This window comes from Schistocerca nitens, chromosome 2 (assembly GCF_023898315.1).
Source record: "Schistocerca nitens isolate TAMUIC-IGC-003100 chromosome 2, iqSchNite1.1, whole genome shotgun sequence".
Lineage (NCBI taxonomy): Eukaryota > Metazoa > Arthropoda > Insecta > Orthoptera > Acrididae > Schistocerca > Schistocerca nitens.
This window is the reverse complement of record NC_064615.1, coordinates 750,777,128-750,797,259: the sequence shown is the minus strand read 5'-3', so window position 1 is coordinate 750,797,259 and position 20,132 is coordinate 750,777,128. Positions and strand designations below refer to the sequence as shown.

The following is a 20,132-nucleotide window of genomic DNA, read 5'->3' as shown; positions in this document are numbered from 1 at the left end:
GGAACCGACTCGTCACCAATTTTCAGAAAACTGTTACATTTTATTCACTTAATTTCGAAACATGTTCGCTTAGCTGAATCTCCGAACATATGCAAGGGTTCTGTGTCTTCCCAGTAGTGCCCCTTTTTGCTTTACACCGTTCTGTCTTGTTCTCATAATTTGGCATATTAGCCACGAAATCTAAAACTGTATTTTTCAAATCGTAATAATGTAGGAAACGGTAATTCTCTTCTCTTCATGGAGTCTTTTCCTGCAGTTACGCTTGCGTTTCTTAATCTGCACATCTGCTTTGTCAGGTGGGCAAAAAAATGTAGCTGTTCTATTATGATTCTGCCATTTGTAACTTTTAAACTGCCTTGACACTTAGTCTGTACGAAATTCACGCACAACCAGTTCGTATACTGACGAAATTTTCCGTGCAACCGATAGCGATGGGCATCCCTGAGAAGGCTTTGACTTTCCTTCTGTTACTGTAATTATTACAATTACTCACATTGTATAGAAATCAAGTAGCTTAGGGCTACGAAACCATATGGAAACGGAGGCTGTAGGCGAGGGCACCGCCTGACAGACTGTGACAACACATCCACCGGTGAACGACCGGTGAAAATCAGCAGTGGGGGAGTCGCTGGTCGGAAAACTCACGGTGCGAAACTGCTTGTTTGGAAGTCTCACGGTACCTGTGGCATCCATAACATGACCGGAAGCACCACGGTCGGGAAGCCCACGTCACTGGACTTAGTTTTATCTTGATTAATTCAGTTTTTCTTCTGATAATATTTAAAGGTCTTTCATATTCTCCTTGTAGCCAAACATCCAGTATCACAATCTGTACTCCCTTCATAATTTTATATGTGGTCGCCCTATATATGGAACAGACGAATAGCAACGTTTAATTCAGTTGTCAGGCTGAAAATTTAATTCCTGTTTGTGATAAACACAAACACAGCGCTGTAGTCCAGTTTACTCCAGAAAACCATATGAATTAAACCACAGAGCAGTAAAACGGAAGCGGTCGTTATCGAAGCCATTTTTGCTCAGGATTACAATTTTCTCGTATAAAGCATCATCCACTTCCAGAATAAATCCATTACCATGGGGCCTAACGTACATACACTGAACAGTCAGAAAGTTCGTCACAACAATGATTCTCTGAGTGTATCGGAGTCGTCATACTATATATCCTTTTTCAGAAATGTATCTCCACGAATAAACACAGGAGAACGTCTGGAGTGTCTGATGATTTTGATAACAAATGTGTATACGAAATGCTTCAAATTTTCTCAGCAAAAATCGTATTTTTCGTAGTATATTCATCAAGTTCATCAAGCATACACAAATAATTAGCAAATCTCTCATAGGTTCGTCACATCAGTAACAGTAAGAAAACTAAAAAAATTCCGCCCGGACAGGCCATGAAGGCCCAATGGTACCGACCGGCCGCCGTGTCATCCTCTGCGTTCAGGCGTCGCTGGATGCTGATTTGGAGGGGCATGTGGTCAGCATACCGCTCTCCCGGCCGTATGTCAGTTTCCGAGACCGGAGCCCCTACTCCTCAATCAAATATCTCCTCTGTTTGCCTCACAAGGGCAGAGTGAACATCGCTTGCCAACAGCGCTTGGCAGACTGGACGGTCATCCATCAAAGTGCTAGCGAAGACCGACAGCACCTAACTTCGCTGATCTGACGAGAACCGGTGTTACCACTGCGGCAAGGCCGTTGGCCAATAATAGTAATGGTAACAGAAAAATAATAATAGAAGTAAATAGTAATATAAATTAAATAAAACAATTTCAGAGACTTTATTGGTCTCATGCAGACACGACTTTATGTATATGGACTGAAACGGCGAGTGAAAATTTGTACCAAGGTTGACAAACGAAACCGCGTCCTCTGTTTATTAGGCAGGTGCGTCAGCCACTAAGCCACCTTGGCATAGCGGTTCACACAGCTGCACGGATTAGCCTGGCACGCTTCCCTCCTCGATCCAAATTCTCACTGCCTCTCAGTCTACTTTAAATTCCCCCTTACACGCGAACAGCATTGCTGATATTCTCCATGTGGCACCTCGGCATCGAACGTAAATTGGAGGGTCCACCCTGAACCCAGGTGCAGGGACTTATACAAATCAAACTTACATTCGACGCTGAAGGTACTACTCCAGAACACGGACAGCCTCGGCCAATCTGTTCGTGTGTAAGGGGGAATTGAGAGCAGACTGAGTGGCAGTGAGAATTTGGATCGATGGGGGAGGCGTGCCAGCATAATCCGTGCAGTTGTGTGAATCGACGTGCCAAGGTGGCTTAGGGACTGACGCACGTGCTTGGTAAGCCGTACACCCGTGTTCGATTCGCGGCCTTCGTACACATTTTCCCTCGCCGCTTATATATATATATATATATATATATATATATATATATATATATATATATAGTAAAAGGAAAAAGTGTAAACGTTAAAGTCAATAGAGCGCAATATTTGTGTGAAATATTAGTAATATGATTCAGGAAAATAATAAAGTAAAACGAGGTACAAAAACATCACTAACAGTAACACTGTAGCAGTTAAACAGATTTGGGAAAATATTAAACATTTTGTTATTGAAAATATATTCGCCAAATGAGAAAAAGAGAGAAAGTACAAAGTTAAACACTTCACAATGCATTACTACTTCTCGATGAAAGTATTTTACTGCATAATCATTCTTTCAAATATCATACTCGATTAAAAATTATTGTAGGGTGAGAGCCACGATGAGAGTAGTGGGGCGAGTTTCACGTGAAGGCACGGCGCGGATTCAGCACCCCACCTGTGAGTTCAGCGACCTCCCGCGGTTATAATCCTTCACCCTCCACCACGGAAGAGCTTCGCTTTGTCATCTTTTCAACGGCTTCATGTGGCGCCAGCATGAAATCCTGTGTGACCGTTCGTCACGCTTGATTTCTGCTTTCTCTGCTTACTGTTGTGGTCAGTATTATTTTGTTGTTTTTGTTCCTGTTGTTTGTTACGTGATACTTAACACTGTGAAAAGTATGTTCATCACGTGTTATTTGTAAAAAAGTTCCACGTCATTCTCTTGTCAGAGTATTAACGTTTGTCAGCTGAGAGAAACACTCTTATCGTCACGTATCAAATTTGAGGAAAGAGAGAAACAACAGAGGCTCGCTTATCTCCGAAAGAACTGCTGCAGCTCTAAATATAAAACAAAATACTGTAGTGAAGTTTTAGAACAATTGTCTGAGAATGAAATGGACGCTATAAAATTATTGAATCTAGACAGTATCGGAAAAAATGCTGTTTGCAAAAGCGGATTATGAAAGAAGATTTATTTCCGGCGGATGTGATACGTCCTGTTGCTTCCGGTTAGCCCTACGTCGCAGACAGGAACAGCCGACACTCTGAAAATTACCAACCTTAAGGAGGCAAGTCCTTTCGAGGCGGTCAGACATTGTTATAATGCAGAACAAGCTGAGCTGTCGCTACGACTAAACACAAAAAGGAGTGACAGGTCAACTGCGAAACTAGTGGTCTTTTTTCGTAATGAACTACAACGGGCGAGCGCAGCATGACGTGTCACATTTAACTCAACGTATGTCATGTTCGAAATCTCCGATGTACTTACAGTACGGAGCAGATGGAAATACGATATACTCTTATGATTCAGTTTCGTTAACGTGGGCACGACACCTAACAAAAGTAACAAAAATTTTTCACTTGCGAAAAATGCTAATGTCTTCGGGAAACGTATTTTCGTGAAGTTGCTGCAAATAATGTTAAAATTTTGCTGTGTTAAATATACAAAAATGAAAACATAGTGCAGGACTTCGAAAACACAACGATACAAGTTCCATCTCTGTACATCGAATAATTTGCGAGTCTGATCGAGGTTAATGAAACGCTAGGTTATCTGCGTGTCCCGTGAGGGATGCGACAGCTTTTTTCAGCGCCTCCGCTGCACTTACAGTTGTGTCTACCCTAATGTGGTTTTGAGCAGAGTGCAGCACGATATGAGTGTTCTTTTCTACTTGCATTGCATTTTTTCCCGAAAATTACTTTGTTATTTACGAGAAAAAATACGAAACACCAGAAGAGAAATCCTGTGGAAAAGTAAATGAATTTTTACAAATATTTAGTTCTAGTCTTAAAACAAACAGCTTTGAGTTCCTCTTATCCAGAGTGCTGCCCCGACGTCAGCTGATCACGGAGAGCACAGCACGGTGGACCTGAGGAGGAGTGGTGCTCACCAGCAGAGTTCCAGCATGCGGGTGTGCCTGTCCTTGAGCGCGGCCGTGTCCTCATTCACCAGCGTCATGAAGCGGTCCGCGCACTCCGTCCAGTCATCCGAGATGGCGCGGTAGCAGTCCGTGTACTGCAAGTACTCTGCAAAACACACGGCAGATGTTACTGTTGACGCATTCCAACAGTCTGAAGCGAAAGAGCTACAAATTTAAAACGGTTCATTCAGTAGAAACGTATGTCTTGTCTCCCTCTTAAATGTAAACATATTGCGCAAATCGAATTGCTTATTAATGATGTCATTTTTTTTAAGCTCTCGTCCATAACGTTTTATGACAACTGTGTCCAATCGCCTGCTGTCGAATTCTTAGTTGTTAAAATCAGTGAAACAGTTATTATCTCATGGCAACGCGGTGTTTCGGGAAATGATAGGTCAAGTCAGTTGGTAGTGATCGATTTCTTAACAACGTACTCGTAAAGTTGTCCATAGCTAAGTGGTCAGAGTGTCTGACCGCTATTCGAAGATCTGGAGCCCGATTCCCGGTCTGGAACGGGGTGAGCTCAGCCTCATGATGCCGACTGAGGAACTACCTGACCGAGTAGTAGCGGCTCCAAGGCATAGGAAGCTGACCAGTCGGAAGAGAGTTGTGCTGACCCCACAATCCTCCATACCGTATCAGAACTTTGATGCTGGCAGAGCCTTACACGACGGCCGGTCAGGAATGAGTGGTCCGACAGTGCCAGTAGAAGGAGCTTAGTTGTTTGATAACCATAAAAACCCAGTACCAATTACGCATCGCTTTTTGAATTGTCTTTTATAGACGATACATGCCGGCGAAATATACAGCGTACACGAACATCCTTCTCAACACAAGGACTGAGTTTGCAAATAATATCCTTCCCTCTCGGGACTGGAGGACGACGGAATCCAGCTGTTCAGTCTGCACCTACTCCTTGCCAACATACCGTATGAGAAAGAAAGCTGCGTTTCACATGAGGAAGTTTTCCAGAATCTCCGCTGAATCTTGGAGAGAAGATACTTTTTCTGCAGTTTTGTATCATTTTTAGACTTAATATTCGCTTTTTTTTCGACTGCTTCTGAAATTTCTTCTTTTCATGTTGGGGTCAATCACTTATCTTTCTCCTCCTGCGACCCGTGTAAACTTACAATATATACCAACAAACGTAATAACAAGATTCGACCGATGTCGACAGTTAGACGCTGACCAGTACACACTTCCCAGAAAGCTGTGGCTCTGCGGCGCGTCTAATACTTGGAGCCAGATAGCGTCAGCAGGTTCCGACGGCACCATCCATCACGTCGCTGACTTCGACTCATCAGCGATCGCCATCGATTACACATCAGCGCCACGGCCGATCGCCTGTGTATCCGCCCCAACTCCTCCGTTGAAACCGGTCTCAGGCTGAATAGCTGCTGGAACCCATTCTAACATTCGCTCTGGACTTCCACTCTGGAGTTCAAATTACCGGCCGGCCATCCACATTTCAGTCTTCCATGACTTACCTAAATCCTTCCAAGTAAATGCCGGAATTGATACTTGCAAAGGGCACGTCTGATTTCCTTCCTCATCTATCACGAGCCCGAACTTTTGCTCCGTTTCCGATGACGTCATTATCGATGGTGTGTTAAACACTAATCTTCCTTTCTTCTAAGTTTCACAGTACATTTTTCTTAGATTGTTCATATGGCTTCTTTAAACATGCGCCATTTAACTACCTTCTACCCCGTAACATGGAGATGTACAGCAGTTGGTGGTGAGACTTTTCTGTGGTGACTCACCCATGGCGAAGTAGAATTCATTGTAGCAATGGGATCCGACTGGTTCGCAAACACAGAATCTTCACGGACCCTTAGCTAAATGTTGGGTAGCTTACAGTACGTTAACCGCAACAGATGTGACAAAATGTAAGGCCGAGAAACTTCTCTTTCTACTATTTTTGTTATTGAGAACTTCGTCGTTTGAGAAATGACAATCAGCGTCTTAAGAAGGAAATGTGTGACAGTCACTTAAATATTTGTGTGGCTACGTCGCTTTCGACTTGACATTTCTTGTCAGTATCCCCATAAATAAAAGTGAGGAAGAGCAGCATTACAGGAAGCCATTGAGATTACTACATAAACACATATGTACACCACAAACGAGATCCCAGAATAAGTTTCGGCTGCGTCAAATACGATGTCACCATACAATACACGCACTAGACTGGTAGGTCATACCTATGGCCACGAGTACCGACACGTGTGTGAGTTTCTTTTTTTTTATTATTATTATCAATCTTCTGACAGGATCGGCGTGACCAGTAACGTATTCGTCCCCTGCGTTAAGCTCTTCATCTCAGAGTAGCACTTACACCCTGCGTCATCACTTATTTGTTGGATGTTTTACACAATTTTTGTTCCCGCACAGTTTTCTCCCTCCATAGCTTCCTCTAGTACCATGGAACGTATTCCTCAATTTTTTAACATGTCTCCTGCCGCCCTGTGCCTTCTTCTTCAAGAAGGTCCGTTCTCCACTGTTCTGCGAAAAACTACTCGTTCTTTATTTCATTAGGCCATTTAATTTTCAATATTCTTATGCAAAACCAAAGCTAAACCTCTTCGATTCTCTTCTTTTCCTGTTTTCCCGTAGTCCGTGCTTGACTGCCATAAAGTGCTGTGTATTGTCGGAAATGTCTTCCTCAGGTAAAGACCGATATTTGGTACTAGTAGATTTCTCTTACATAGGGATAACGCCCTTTCCGCTTTTACGAATGATGATTTGGTTTTCGTGTCCTCCTTATTCTTTCTGTCATGTGCTATCTTGCTTCCGAAGTAGAAAATTGCTTAACTTTGTCACACTTCCTGGTCCCGAATCTCAATGTGTGTATCACTAGTTTCATTTCAGCTGCTCCTTATTACCTTCATCTTTGTTCTGTACTCATTAGCCTGTTAATTCTAATCAAAAGACTCATAATTCTTCCTTATTTTCACTGACAACAGTCATCAGCGAATCTTATCACTGATATCACTTCAACCCGAATTTTTTAAAAATCCACTGTAGAACCTTGCTTATATTTCCGTCATTATTTCCTAGTGATAGAGATTGAACAGTAAGGACGAAAGACTGCATCCTATATGTGGCGTCGAAAAGATTAGATTTAGTGCACTGTTATAACACCAGCCATACGACTTACGGGAAGTCCGCTGTGTACAGTAAGTAGTTTGGATAGTTCGTGACAGGGTGGCTTTGGTTGCAATGTTTCCAAATTAATTTACTGTAATTATGAAGACAAATTTCGAGATGTTATGTGTTATCCAATATTCTTTACTAAACGGCTATCAAATTCTAGATATTAACAGAATAAGGGTGATCACATGTGTATCGAACGAATGTCTGCTGATTTCTCATTTATGCATACATTTATAGGCACATTCACAGGCAAATAAATACAGATTTCAAATGGTTATTACAGACAAACTACAATAGATAGAAACACATTGTGCTTGCCACTAGATACAGAAAGGTTTAAAGTTTTGATATACCTACGTTTCTGTTATGTTTGTAACAACATAGCGACTAACCCACAAGAGAAATCATTTCGTGTGTTGGAATTTGCACCAAGTCACTCCATTGTTCCAGTACAAAGTACATTCCGCCATTGATTCAGCAAGAAACCGTTTCTGCGCAAGTAGATTTATGAGTGGCGTATAAAACACTTGGAAGCAGATTGCATGTGCAAAGGGAAGAACACTGGTCGGCCATGCTCGTCTCTTGAAAATGTCGAGCGCATCCGGAGCCCTAAGACGTCCACAACACCGACAGGCCAGGAACTTCGATTTCCTCAAACAACGGAGTGGCGTTTTCTGAAACGAAACCTACACATACAGCCTTACAAGTGGCAGTTACTGCAGCAATTACGTCGCGGCAACCATGTCAGCAGATACACTATGTGATCAAAAATATCCGGAGACCTGACAGAAAAAAGAATTACAAGTTCGTGGCGCCCTCCATCGGGAATGCTGTAACTCAGCACGGTGTTGGCCCACCCTTAGCCTTGATGACACCTTTCACTCTCCCAGGCATACGTTCATTCAAGTGCTAGAAGGTTTCTTGGGGAATGTCAGCCCATTCTTCACGGAGGGCTGCACTGTGGAGAGGAATCGATGTCAGTCAGTGAGGCCTGGCACGAAAAATGGAAACAGCGCATGGCGGCCCCGACGGTCACCCACCTAAGTGCCGACCACGCCCAACAGCGCTTAAATTCGGTGATCTCACGGGAACCGGTGTAGCCACTGCAGCAAGGCCGTTGCCTCGAAATAAATCGGTGTGAAAATAAATTCTTACTCAAACGACCACATGGGCCACCCACAAGTGGGGCTCGCTCACCACCCACGGGCCAACTCCGCCACCCACACGCTCACCGACTGCCGAATGACTGACCCCCCGGCCAAGATGGCCGCTCGCTTATATAGGATCGGATGTCTACCCCACTGGCTATGCAAGTACCAATTACACCAGTTAAGGTTACAAATTTTGACACGTACTTCCCTCAACAAAAATAAGTACACCATTGGAACTGCGATAGAAAGTACATCTCATTTGCTACATTACATTAATTTCTAGGATTATTCTATCGCCCATAAATCAAGTTTCAGTTTCTTGCAAAATTTCTCGACTTAGAGCAAATTTGTTTGTTTACATCTGTGCTGCAAAGTTTCAACATAGAACTGCATATAGCACTGTTTTTAGACGTAATCTATAGCGATCTACATATTGCGCTACTCAAAATCTTCATATCTATAAAAATTGATTAATTATGGGCGATAAATGTTAATAATAATTTGCAAACGATGAAAACTATTTCAAGTTAAGTGTATAGTATAACTTAACTAGTTCAAAATACGTGTGATGCCACCCAAAACATTACATAGTGCCGTTCTTTACGTCATGAAATTATATTGAATTTTATAAACAATTTCCCATCAAACTTTGTTTATTGTTTTTTACTAGCTTAATTATTTATGACTCTTAACATATGACTACGGCACTCGATCCGCTATGACGAGACGTTTTTAATGAGCGCTCGCTCATCTCTCTAAGTTGTTATTTACTATTTTTATTAATTTTTCTGTATTCATGATATTAAGCAATTTTCAAGTTGCTATAACTTTTGTGTGTGCAACGGTCTTGCCGCAGTGGATACACCGCTTCCCGTGAAATCACCGACGTTAAGCCCTGTCGGGCGTGGTCGGCACTTGGATGGGTGAGCATCTTGGCCGTCATCGCTGTTGACATTTTTCGGGGTGCACTCAGCCTCGTGATGCCAATGGAGGAGCTACTCGACCGAATAGTAGCGGCTTCGGTCAAGAATACCATCATAACGACCGGGAGAGAGGTGTGCTGACCCCACGCCTCTCACTCGTGGCCTGAAGACGGAGTGCTTATAACTTTTGCGTCTCGTGACTTAAAATAAAGATCTTTCAGAATGTGCATACTGCTGACCACAATCCACTGCCACATCGGTCTTCACCGTAAGTTACATGGTTTTCGCGTAATGAGCGAAAAACCAAACAATGTCCCAACCTGGGGCCACGTGGCCGCCCGGCGGCAGAGGCATCCCACCGATTCGTTGCAAATATCGCGCGGGCGCGCCACGCGCTTCCGTGAATGGCGCGCCATGTCGCGCACTCGCTCTCCACAAAGCAATCCTTGCATACTAGACCTGTTCATCTAGTAACAGGGGTTTGTACCGTCACAACAGTGAAGCAGTCTCCACACCAACAGAGAGAAGACGCCTGCTAAACGTAACAACAGCACTGGAAAACAAAAATTTAACTGCTGTAACTACTTTACCATTGCGGTGGGTCTCTCCATAGATCAGTATAATATCGGTGAACTCTTCGAGGGAGTACACTGCAGTTGTTATCTGTTTGACAGTAAGACCTGACTATAGCTACAAGCAGACAGCCATGCGACCTTATCAGAGTGGAACCATAGAAAACGCACGCAGATGACGGCATAGCTCCATGAAGGCTTTCTTGTACGTGCAGCTCCCCTTGGAGCAGCAGTAAGGAGGCAGCCCTTCTTGCCCCAACATATGAGCGAAACATAAAACTATAGAGGACGGCTTTCTTGGACCACCTGCTACATACAGACCAAAAGATTATTTCCTGTGAACATATAGTTACTATGTTCCAATTATTGCTTCAAATACTATCGGGAGGTGTTGGTACAAAGTATAAATTACTCAATGAAATTCAATGTCGGCATCCGTTTGAACGTGGGTTTAAATTTCTCTACGAAACTCAATACTGGTATCCATTTGTACATGGGTAGCCACTTTGGATAATTTGGGGGTATGTAAATAATGAGTAAATGATATGCTGTTTTAGAGGAAGACGATGGAGCTGGTAGTATTTTAATTTCAAAAATTTACTATGAACCAACAACTTCGTTTCATATTCAAGCAACATGGTTTGTTCCTTGGATTGTTGCTGATCTGTGAGGTGGAGCTTAAATATTTTATTTATGCAATAAAAGTTATTTAAAATTCAAATTAAAGTTACCTACATGATACAATTTACATAAAAGTAAAGCTTTTCTAGAATGTTTCCCTCAACTGAAATCTCACACACATTTCGCTACTTTTCTATGTAGGATGTGTCTTTTGTGTAAAAAAAAAAAAAGATTTATTTAGCCACATGAATACTATTTATTAATAGAATTTTCCAGAATATGTCATCCCAAAATGAATGTCACAGAACTGAATGTTGGGACTGCAGTATTTAATGTATGTGTCACTGGCACATCTGAAAGACGATGTATATCAAGTATTCGAGCTTTATAATCAGGGGAAATTTTTTTCAATTGCTGAGCGTTAATAGTAGGATATCATCTCGTAATTACTTGACACTTTATCCAACACCATGTTTGTTAGTTTTGGAAATACGGGATGCCCAATTACCTTCTCTGCCGTAGCGATGTTGGGTGTCTGCGGTATTTTGTCTCTTCGAATACATGATCTCGGCGTCATTTTATCCGTCCAGTGCAACACTGTTCAGTGGAACTCAGTCCGTCGTTTCTTTCTGGAGCATAGTCATCCTTTCACGACGCCTAACTGCCTTACTGCCTAGGCACATCTCCATGTCCTATTGGTTCCCTTCTTTCCTTGCTTGAAACAGTATTATTTGCTGTTATATCATTGTCGTACGGAACATATTCGCTTCCTCGGGGAGAAAAACAGCCTGGAAATTAATGTACTGCACACAGCATGAATGTAATGGTTAACAGCAGGGAAACCACACATATCTTGATGTAAGTCAGACCATTCTCGGTCTTCATCCTAACGTTGATCGTGTCTCCATTTAATTGTCATTGTCAAAAATAGTCACAAGCTAGTAGTATTTGAAGGGGATGTAGGAGAACTACCAAATTTCCGCCTGTAGCCACTTCTTGAAGGGCATTTGCCACATAAATACAGCCTTCATCAAGGATCAAGAATTATTCTTCAGGCCACTAGATACACTATGTAATCATAAGTATCCTGAAAATGACTTACAAGTTCGTGGCGCCCTCCATCAGTCATGCTGGAATTCAGTATGGTGTTGGCCTACCCTTAGCCTTCATGATAGCTTCCACTCTCGCAGGCATACGTTCAATCAGGTGCTGGAAGGTTTCTTGGAGAATGGCAGCCCATTCTTCACGGACGGCTTCACTGTGGAGAAGTATCGATGTCGGTCGGAGAGGCCTGGCATGAAGTCGGCGATCCAAAACATCCCAAACGTATTCTATATGACTCAGGCCAGGACTCTGTGCAAGCCAGTCTATTACAGGGAAGTTATTGTCGTGTAACCACTCCGCCACAGGCCGTGCAGTATGAACAGGTGCTCGATCGTGTTGAAACATGCAATCACCATCCCCTAATTGCTCTACAACTGTGGGAAGCAAGATGGTGCTTAAAACATCAATGTAGACCCGTGCTGTGATAGTGCCACACAAGACAACATGAGGTGCAAGCCCTCTTCATGAAAAACACAACCACACCATAACACCACCGCCTCCGAATTTTACTGTTGGCACTACACATGCTGGCAGATGACGTTCATCGGGAATTCGCCACACCCACACCCTCCCATCGGATCGCCACATTGTGTACAGTGATTCGTCACTCCACACAACATTTTCCACTTTTCAATCCTACAGTGTTTCCGCTCCTTACACCAAGCGAGGAGACATTTGGCATTTACCGGCGTGATGTGTGGCTTATGAGCAGCCGCTCGACCGTGAAATCCAAGTTTTCTCATCTCCCGCCTAACTGTCATAGTACTTGCAGTGGATCCTGATGCAGTTTGGAATTCCTGTGGGATCGTCTGGACAGATGCCTGCCTATTACACGTTACGACGCTCTTCAACTGTTGGCGGTCTCTCTCAGTCAACAGACGCGGTGTAGCCTGTACGCTGTTGTGCTGTACGTGTCCCTTTCACGTTTTCACTTCACTATCACATGGGAAACAGTGGAACTAAGGATGTTTAGGAGTGTGGAAATGTTGCGTACGGACGTATGACACAAGTGACACCCAATCACCCGACACTTTCGAAGTCCGTGAGTTCTGCGGAGCGCCCCATTCTGATCTCTCACGAAATTAATGGCTACTGAGGTCGCTGATATGGAGTGTCTTGCAGTAGGTGGCAGCCCAGTGCACCTAATATGAAAAATGCATGCTTTTAGTGGTGTCCGGATACTTTTGATCACATACTGCATCATTCCCATTCAAACGTGAAGTTAAATTCAGACTCCATAAGTGTAAACAGTATAAGAAATTTTTTTGAACCGAGCAGTTAAGAACACGCTTTTTATTGAACTGTAATTATCGGTTTCAGCCAAAATTGGCTACCAACTACGTCATCATCCACTTAAAGCACTCGCAGAGAATACTCGTAGATTAATTAAAAGTTAAAAGTTTAGTACAGGATGAAGGACGGTAATAAATCCAGCAGAAGGTGCTTTGTACAAAATTTTAAAAAGTATGTTGGGGTATTTAAATGGAAATGGCGTATAATAGTGGTGAACTAATTATTGTAGATAAAACTCTGAGTAGTGTTCTGAGAAACCCTCTGAAATAAAAGACAGTAAAATTTAGGTTTTACGTTCCATTACTGACCATTATGTCTAATTTGTGACTAATAGTGATTGTTATTACCAACTCCAACGACTAGGAAGGAAGACTAAATTCGTAACTCGCTGTTAGAAAGCACATATTTCTAATCCTACACGAGAAGTATGGGCATTGTTAGTAAACCTTTTTGTCGTAATAAAATGAAATGCTATCAGTTTACGTTCCCCTTCAACTAAGGTCTCCGCTATAGGCTTGGACGACGACCTGGTAGGAACCAAATCCAATATGTATTGTGGTGCACACGACCGTAACTTATGACATTTGGACATTAACGATCATATGGAGAATATTTGTGAATTGTTTCACTGTAACTGGTTCATTTTTTATTCTTTTATTTATCGCGACTTTACTTCCTCACCCCCTCCACAGAAAGGGTTCTCAACGACACAGTTTGCCCCTGTTAAACGAAATTAATTTCCATCGTGAAACTCATTTTCTTCTCCTGACAATTGTACTTTACGTAAGTATATAAATAGTCTTGATACCATATTGATTTTGAAATATATTTGCCATCTTCTGAGAGTCTTTTAATGGAAGTGAGGATGGTAAAAGAAGCTCGCCTCTACACTGATCCAACACATATCGCACGAGGCCCCAGGAATAAGTTTGTGGAGGAAGTTCGTGTGGTTTTGTGACGCACAGGATACTAATAGAGCACTGTACTGGCGTGTGGTGTGAATGTAATTTGGTACAGTTGCTTTAAGTTGAAATTTCTGCTTAGGTTCAAATGGTATATGAACACAGAAGCCTTGTCATGGGTAGGTGAAGAAAGGGAAGCATGGAAATCAGTGAGCCGGCCAGGGTGGCCGAGCGGTTCTAGGCGCTACAGCCTGGAACCGCGCTACCGCTACTGACGCAGGTTCAAATCCTGCCTCTGGCATGGATGTGTGTGAAGTACTTAGGTTAGTTGGGTTTAAGTAGTTCTAAGTTTTAGGGGACTGATGACCTAAGAGGTTAAGTCCCATAATGCTCAGAGCCATTTGAACTTTTTTTTTTTTGGAAAGCGGTGAAGGGTAGAGTGGGATTTGATGGGAGGGATAAATGTCCTACAAAGTATCTATATCTACATACATATCCTGGATATCACTTTGAAGTGCATGGCAGAGGGTGCTTTCCATTGCAATAGTTACTAGGGCTTATTCAGGTTCCAGTCGCATATGGAAGACAAGGATCCCTAGATGATTGTCCTGCAATTCAGAGGGCGCCTGGCATAAGGGTCATCGAACCACCTTCTAGGAACTGCTCTACTGTTCCACTCTCGAACAGCGTGCAGTAAAAACTTAAATTTTTCCGTGCGGGCTCTGATTTCTCTTAATTTATTATGATGATAGTTTCTCCTTGTGTAGATTGGCGCCAACAAAATATTTTCACACTCTGCGGACAAAGATGATATTGAAGTTTCATGACAACGTTCTGCCGGAACGAAAAACTGATTTGTTTTAGTAACTACCACCACAATTCGTGTACCAATATCATGTGGTCCATTACGAGCAGAGGACATGGCTGGTACGCCCTTTCTAATGTCATTAAACTTTATTCTGAAAGCGACCAGTTTCGGCAAATCATTTTGCCACCTTCAGGCCCCATACGTTGTTTTCAAATCAATCACAGTTTATTGGCATTAAAAATTCATTTACCATGTCCACAGCACTCGCACATATATTTCTTCTCTCCCATATTTCGTGATAGTAGAAAATAAGTTGCACTCTTTTGACTTTTTCGATGTCCTCCGTCAATCTTATCTGATGCGAATCCCACACTGCACAGCAGCAGTTCAGAAGAGGACGGGTAAGCGTATTGTTTATCGGTCTCTTTAGTAGAACTGTGGCATTTTCTAAGTGCTCTGCCAATAAACCGCTGTCTTTGGTTTGCTTTCCCCACAACTTGATCGGTGCTATCGTTCCAACTTTAATTAATCTTAACTGTAATCAATAAGTTTTTATTTGAATTTACAGCCTTTAGATTTGTATGGTTTATCTTGTAACCAAATTTTAGTGGAGTTCTTTTAGTTATCATGTGCTTGACTTCACACTTTTCGTTATCTGCAGTCAATTGCAACTTTTCGCACCGTACAGATATCTTGTCTAAATCATTTTGAAATTTGTTTTGATCATCTGATGACTTTACATGACAGCTTAATCTGCACACAATCCAGGAGGGAGGGTCATATTGTCTCCCAAATCATTTATGAAGACGAGGAACAGTAGAGGGCCTGTACCAATTCCTTGAGGAATGTTAGATATTAATTTTGTTTAACTCGAAGACTTTCCGTCAGTTATTACGAACTGTGACTTTTGTGGCAGTAAATTACGAATCCAGTCACACAGCTCAGGCAATACTCCATTGGCATGCAGTTTCATTAGAAGTCGTATGTTAGGAACGGTGTCAAAATCTAAAACTATGGAGTCAATTTGAGAACTCCTGTCGACAGTACTCTCTACTTCCTGAGAATAAGAGCTAGTTATGTTTCAGAAGAACGGGATATTCTCAATCCGTGCTGGCTGTTTTTCAATAAACCATTTTCTTCGAGGTGGTTCATAATGTAAGGCGTTGTACTATTTCTCTTGATTCAGTTCAATTCTTTCAGTACCTCCATGTTACACTCCCATGAGTCATATAGACTTGTGCTCATCCGTGCCATCCTTATCTCTGTGCGTCCAGTACTCCCCGTTAGTCCTATTTTGTGTGGGTCACAAGCGCTTAAGGACTATTTTAGGATGGATTGTACAAATGTTTTATAAGCAACCTCCTTTGTATAGTAGCTACATTTTTCTAGTATTCTGCCGATGAACGAAGACTCTCAGGTACCTCACTCGTGACTGAGCTTAAGTGATCCGTCCATTTCAAAGAAGTGCAAACTTTTGCGCCCAGGTATTTGTATGACTTAAGCGATTCCAGTTGAACCTCGTTGATAACGTTGCCGTAGGGTATTACTTCTTTTTCCTTTTTTGTTCACATTTTTATTTTTCTGAACCTTTAATGCATGTTGCCATCGTTTGCACGGGTAAAAAACCTGATGAAGATCATACTGCGCATTTACGCTTTTTTTTTTTTTTTTGAAACAGTGCTTCATTATAGATAGCTTGTGATGATACAGTTAAATTCAAATTGTAATATCTAAAAATTTTTTAGTTAGTTAAACAGCATAGAGTGAAAATCGACGGAGTAAAATGATCGCTCTTATACAAAAGATTACTATTAAGGAAACATCTATAACAATAAGCGCAGGTGTAATATCTGTGAAAGATGTTCGTTGGAAAGAGAGGGTATTTTGTGAAAAATTAATAATTTTAAGAAGAATAAATTACAGAAATGAACGTAAGTTATAAATGTACTGACTGTAACAGTCTGAGGGTATTAGAACATGTAGTTAATTTAAACAAAATGAAATCATAAAGGTAGGGGATCCACTATGGTGTTTTGGATGACCTTGGTGCTAGCACAGAGAAGGAGGAGAAGAACGGAGAACAAGAGCAGTTGTAATCGAGCCTTAAGAGTGTACGTATCGTGGCGTGTCATGTCTGGCGATTTGAGCCTAAACCCATAACAATTCGGAGTGAACGTACTTAATACTTGTTGTGGCACTGGTTTATAGTTTCTGAGGTCGTCTCCAATTTATTTTGTGTCGAAAAGCAAGAATATCCAACTGGTTTGATGTGATGGAATTTGGAGCCAATGATCAGAAAGTAACCATGGCACACAAGTATGTGGCAGTTATAAATTAATTCCAACATAGGAGACGTGAAGAGTCTATCCAAATTATAATAAAGCAAGCACCAACTTCAACACTGATACGATTGGAACGAACAAGGCAGTCTTTAGCAGTGTATCAAAATGTTACAGTCAACGTCATGGTTTACCAATGTTCTAATATACACTACTGGCCATTAAAATTGCTACACAACGAAGATGACGTGCTACAGACGCGAAATTTAACCGACAGGAAAAAGATGCTGTGATATGCAAATTATTAGCTTTACAGAGCGTTCCCACAGGGTTGGCGCCGGTGGCGACACCTACAATGAGCTGACACGAGGAAAGTTTCCAGCCGATTTCTCATACACAAACAGCAGTTGACCAGCGTTGCCGGGTGAAACGTTGTTGTGATGCCTACTGTAAGGGGGAGAAATGTGTACCATCACGTTTCCGACTTTGCAAAAGGTCGGATTGTAGCCTATCGCGATTGCGGTATATCGTATCGCGACATTGCTGCTCGCGTTGGTCGAGATCCAATGACTGTTAGCAGAATATGGAATCGGTGGGTTCAGGAGGGTAATACGGAACGCCGCGCTGGATCCCAACGGCCTCGTATCACTAACAGTCGAGATGACAGGCATCTTATCCGCATGGCTGTAACGGATCGCGCAGCCACGTCTCGATCCCTGAGTCAACAGATGGGGACGTTTGCAAGACAACAACCATCTGCACGAACAGTTCGACGACGTTTGCACCAGCATGGACCATCAGCTCGGAGACCATGGCTGCGGTTACCCTCGACGCTGCATCACAGACAGGAGCGCCTGCGATGGTGTACTCAACGACGCACCTGGGTGCACGAATGGCAAAACGTCATTTTTTCGGACGAATCCAGGTTCTGTTTACTGCATCATGATGGTCGCATCCGTGTTTGGCGACATCGCGGTGAACGCACAATGGAAGCGTGTATTCGTCATCGCCATACTGGTGTATCACCCGGCGTGATGGTATGGTGTGCCATTGATTACACGTCTCGATCATCTCTTGTTCTCATTGACAGCATTTTGAACAGTGGACGTTACATTTCAGATGTGTTACAACCCGTGGCTTACTCTTCATTCGATCCTTGCGAAACCCTACATTTCAGCAGGATAATGCACGACCGCATTTTTCAGGTCCTGTACGGGCCTTTTCGGATACAGGAAATGTTAGACTGCTGCCCTGGCCAGCACATTCCCCAGATTTCTCACCAATTGAAAACGTCTGGTCAGTGGTTGCCGAGCAACTGGCTCGTCACAATACGCCAGTCACTACTCTTGATTAACTGTGGTATCGTGTTGAAGCTGCATGGTCAGCTGTACATGTACACGCCATCCAAAGCTCTGTTTGACTCAATGCCCAGGAGTATCAAGGCCGTTATTACGGCCAGAGGTGGTTGTTCTGGGTACTGATTTCTCAGGATCTATGCACCAAAATTGCGTGAAAATGTAATCACATTTCAGTTCTAGTGTAATATATCTCTCCAATGAATACCCGTGTATCATCTGCATTTCTTCTTGGCGTAGCAAATTTAATTGCCAGTAGTATAGTTTTGTTAAAAGTGTTTGTTTCAATCACTGTCCCAAAGTCAGACATCGGTCCAAAGCTACCAGTCCTTTTCGTTGAGACTTCACTTGTGTGTCAATCTGTATAGTCAAACGATCGTAATTGGTTAATCTTGGTGTTACGACAATCTTGTTGTGTCACATAAAACTAATTTCCGAGAATAATTGTTTACTTTAAATTTGAAAAGACAAGAAGTGTGGTCGCTTTGATATGTCATTGTAAAGTTCAATTTAACTGGATGTCTTGCTTTTAAATTTGCTTTATCAAAATGTTAACTTAACATAATCAATTAATTTCGAGATGGCAGCGACTAAGCCACGTAATAATATATCAGTCTGCACCCTCCTGTTTCCAAGTAAAATTGTTGCCACATCGGTCATTAATGTAAATTTACTTCTGACATATTTAAACAAATATAAACTGAAATGAAGTATTGAAAGAACTCCTTCAGAGCTGACGATCAAAACAATCTTCACAGATATAGTTTTCTTTCAGTGAATCTGTCGTAAGGTAAGGATAGAAATCTGCAAGCTGTTCGCTAGAGGGGTGCGGATGAAACCAATTCCAGGTAGGCCACATTAAATGTGGTGTGTGTAACAACTTGTGTGGCGCTTTGAAGAGAAGTTTAGAACATAAATATGTGCCTTTCTAATAACAGTATTCTGTCAAGTAACACGTGTCAAAATTTGTGTTAGAGACTGTTGTTAACGTTAGTAAAAAAAGTGTAATGTTGTGCAGTTTCAATGAAAATGTTAAGCTGGGCGAACTAAAGGCTATATTTTTCTGAGAAGTGAGACGTAGTTAGCGCGGAAAGGACGTGGTTCACGGCAGGTAGCGGCACACGGGAAGAGTGCCGTAAACCCGACCGCTAAATACAGTATATTCACTTCCCGCAGCGCGGTCAACGCTACAAAACAATACAGAAATTTTTTGCACATTATGACTTCCATTTTAAGCGATATTAGGGGGTCATACAGCTAAATATTGTCACGTTCGTAGTTAAGAACCATTCCTTTCCCTGCTATGTAACGTTAATATAGGTTTGATTACTCGCGATTTGGACATTTACAACACAAAGGCGAATGGGTCACCCGTCAAACCGGCGAATTCGGTTTCAAGCAGCACCTTCCGAACGGCGAGGGTCCACAGTTCCTTGGATCACTACTGAACTTCTTTCTCCATCTGTCGATCACTCTCCATCCAAGATAAAAGGCTGCATCATCTCCTACAAGCAACCCTCAACCCAGCCACTTTCGACAATAAACCTAGGTATACGGTTACTCTATACTGGTGAAAGATGTAATTTGTGGATTCTGCATCATTCTGTGAAATCAACCTTTGCTGAATCATATCTGGGTAAATGCCTGTCGAAAGCGCCAGCTCAGTGAACAAAAAGGAACCATTCTGTTTCTGTGCT

General features: G+C 42.3%; 1 protein-coding gene across 1 annotated transcript in view; it reads right to left on the bottom strand.

The window, feature by feature from the left end:
- The window catches only part of LOC126234604 (uncharacterized), an 85,550-nt gene that overhangs the window by 11,090 nt on the left and 54,328 nt on the right, over positions 1-20,132 (bottom strand). The window contains exon 4 of the mRNA XM_049943328.1: positions 4,245-4,380. Coding sequence (XP_049799285.1) covers positions 4,245-4,380 — 136 coding nt within the window. The remainder of the gene's footprint in view (positions 1-4,244; positions 4,381-20,132) is intronic.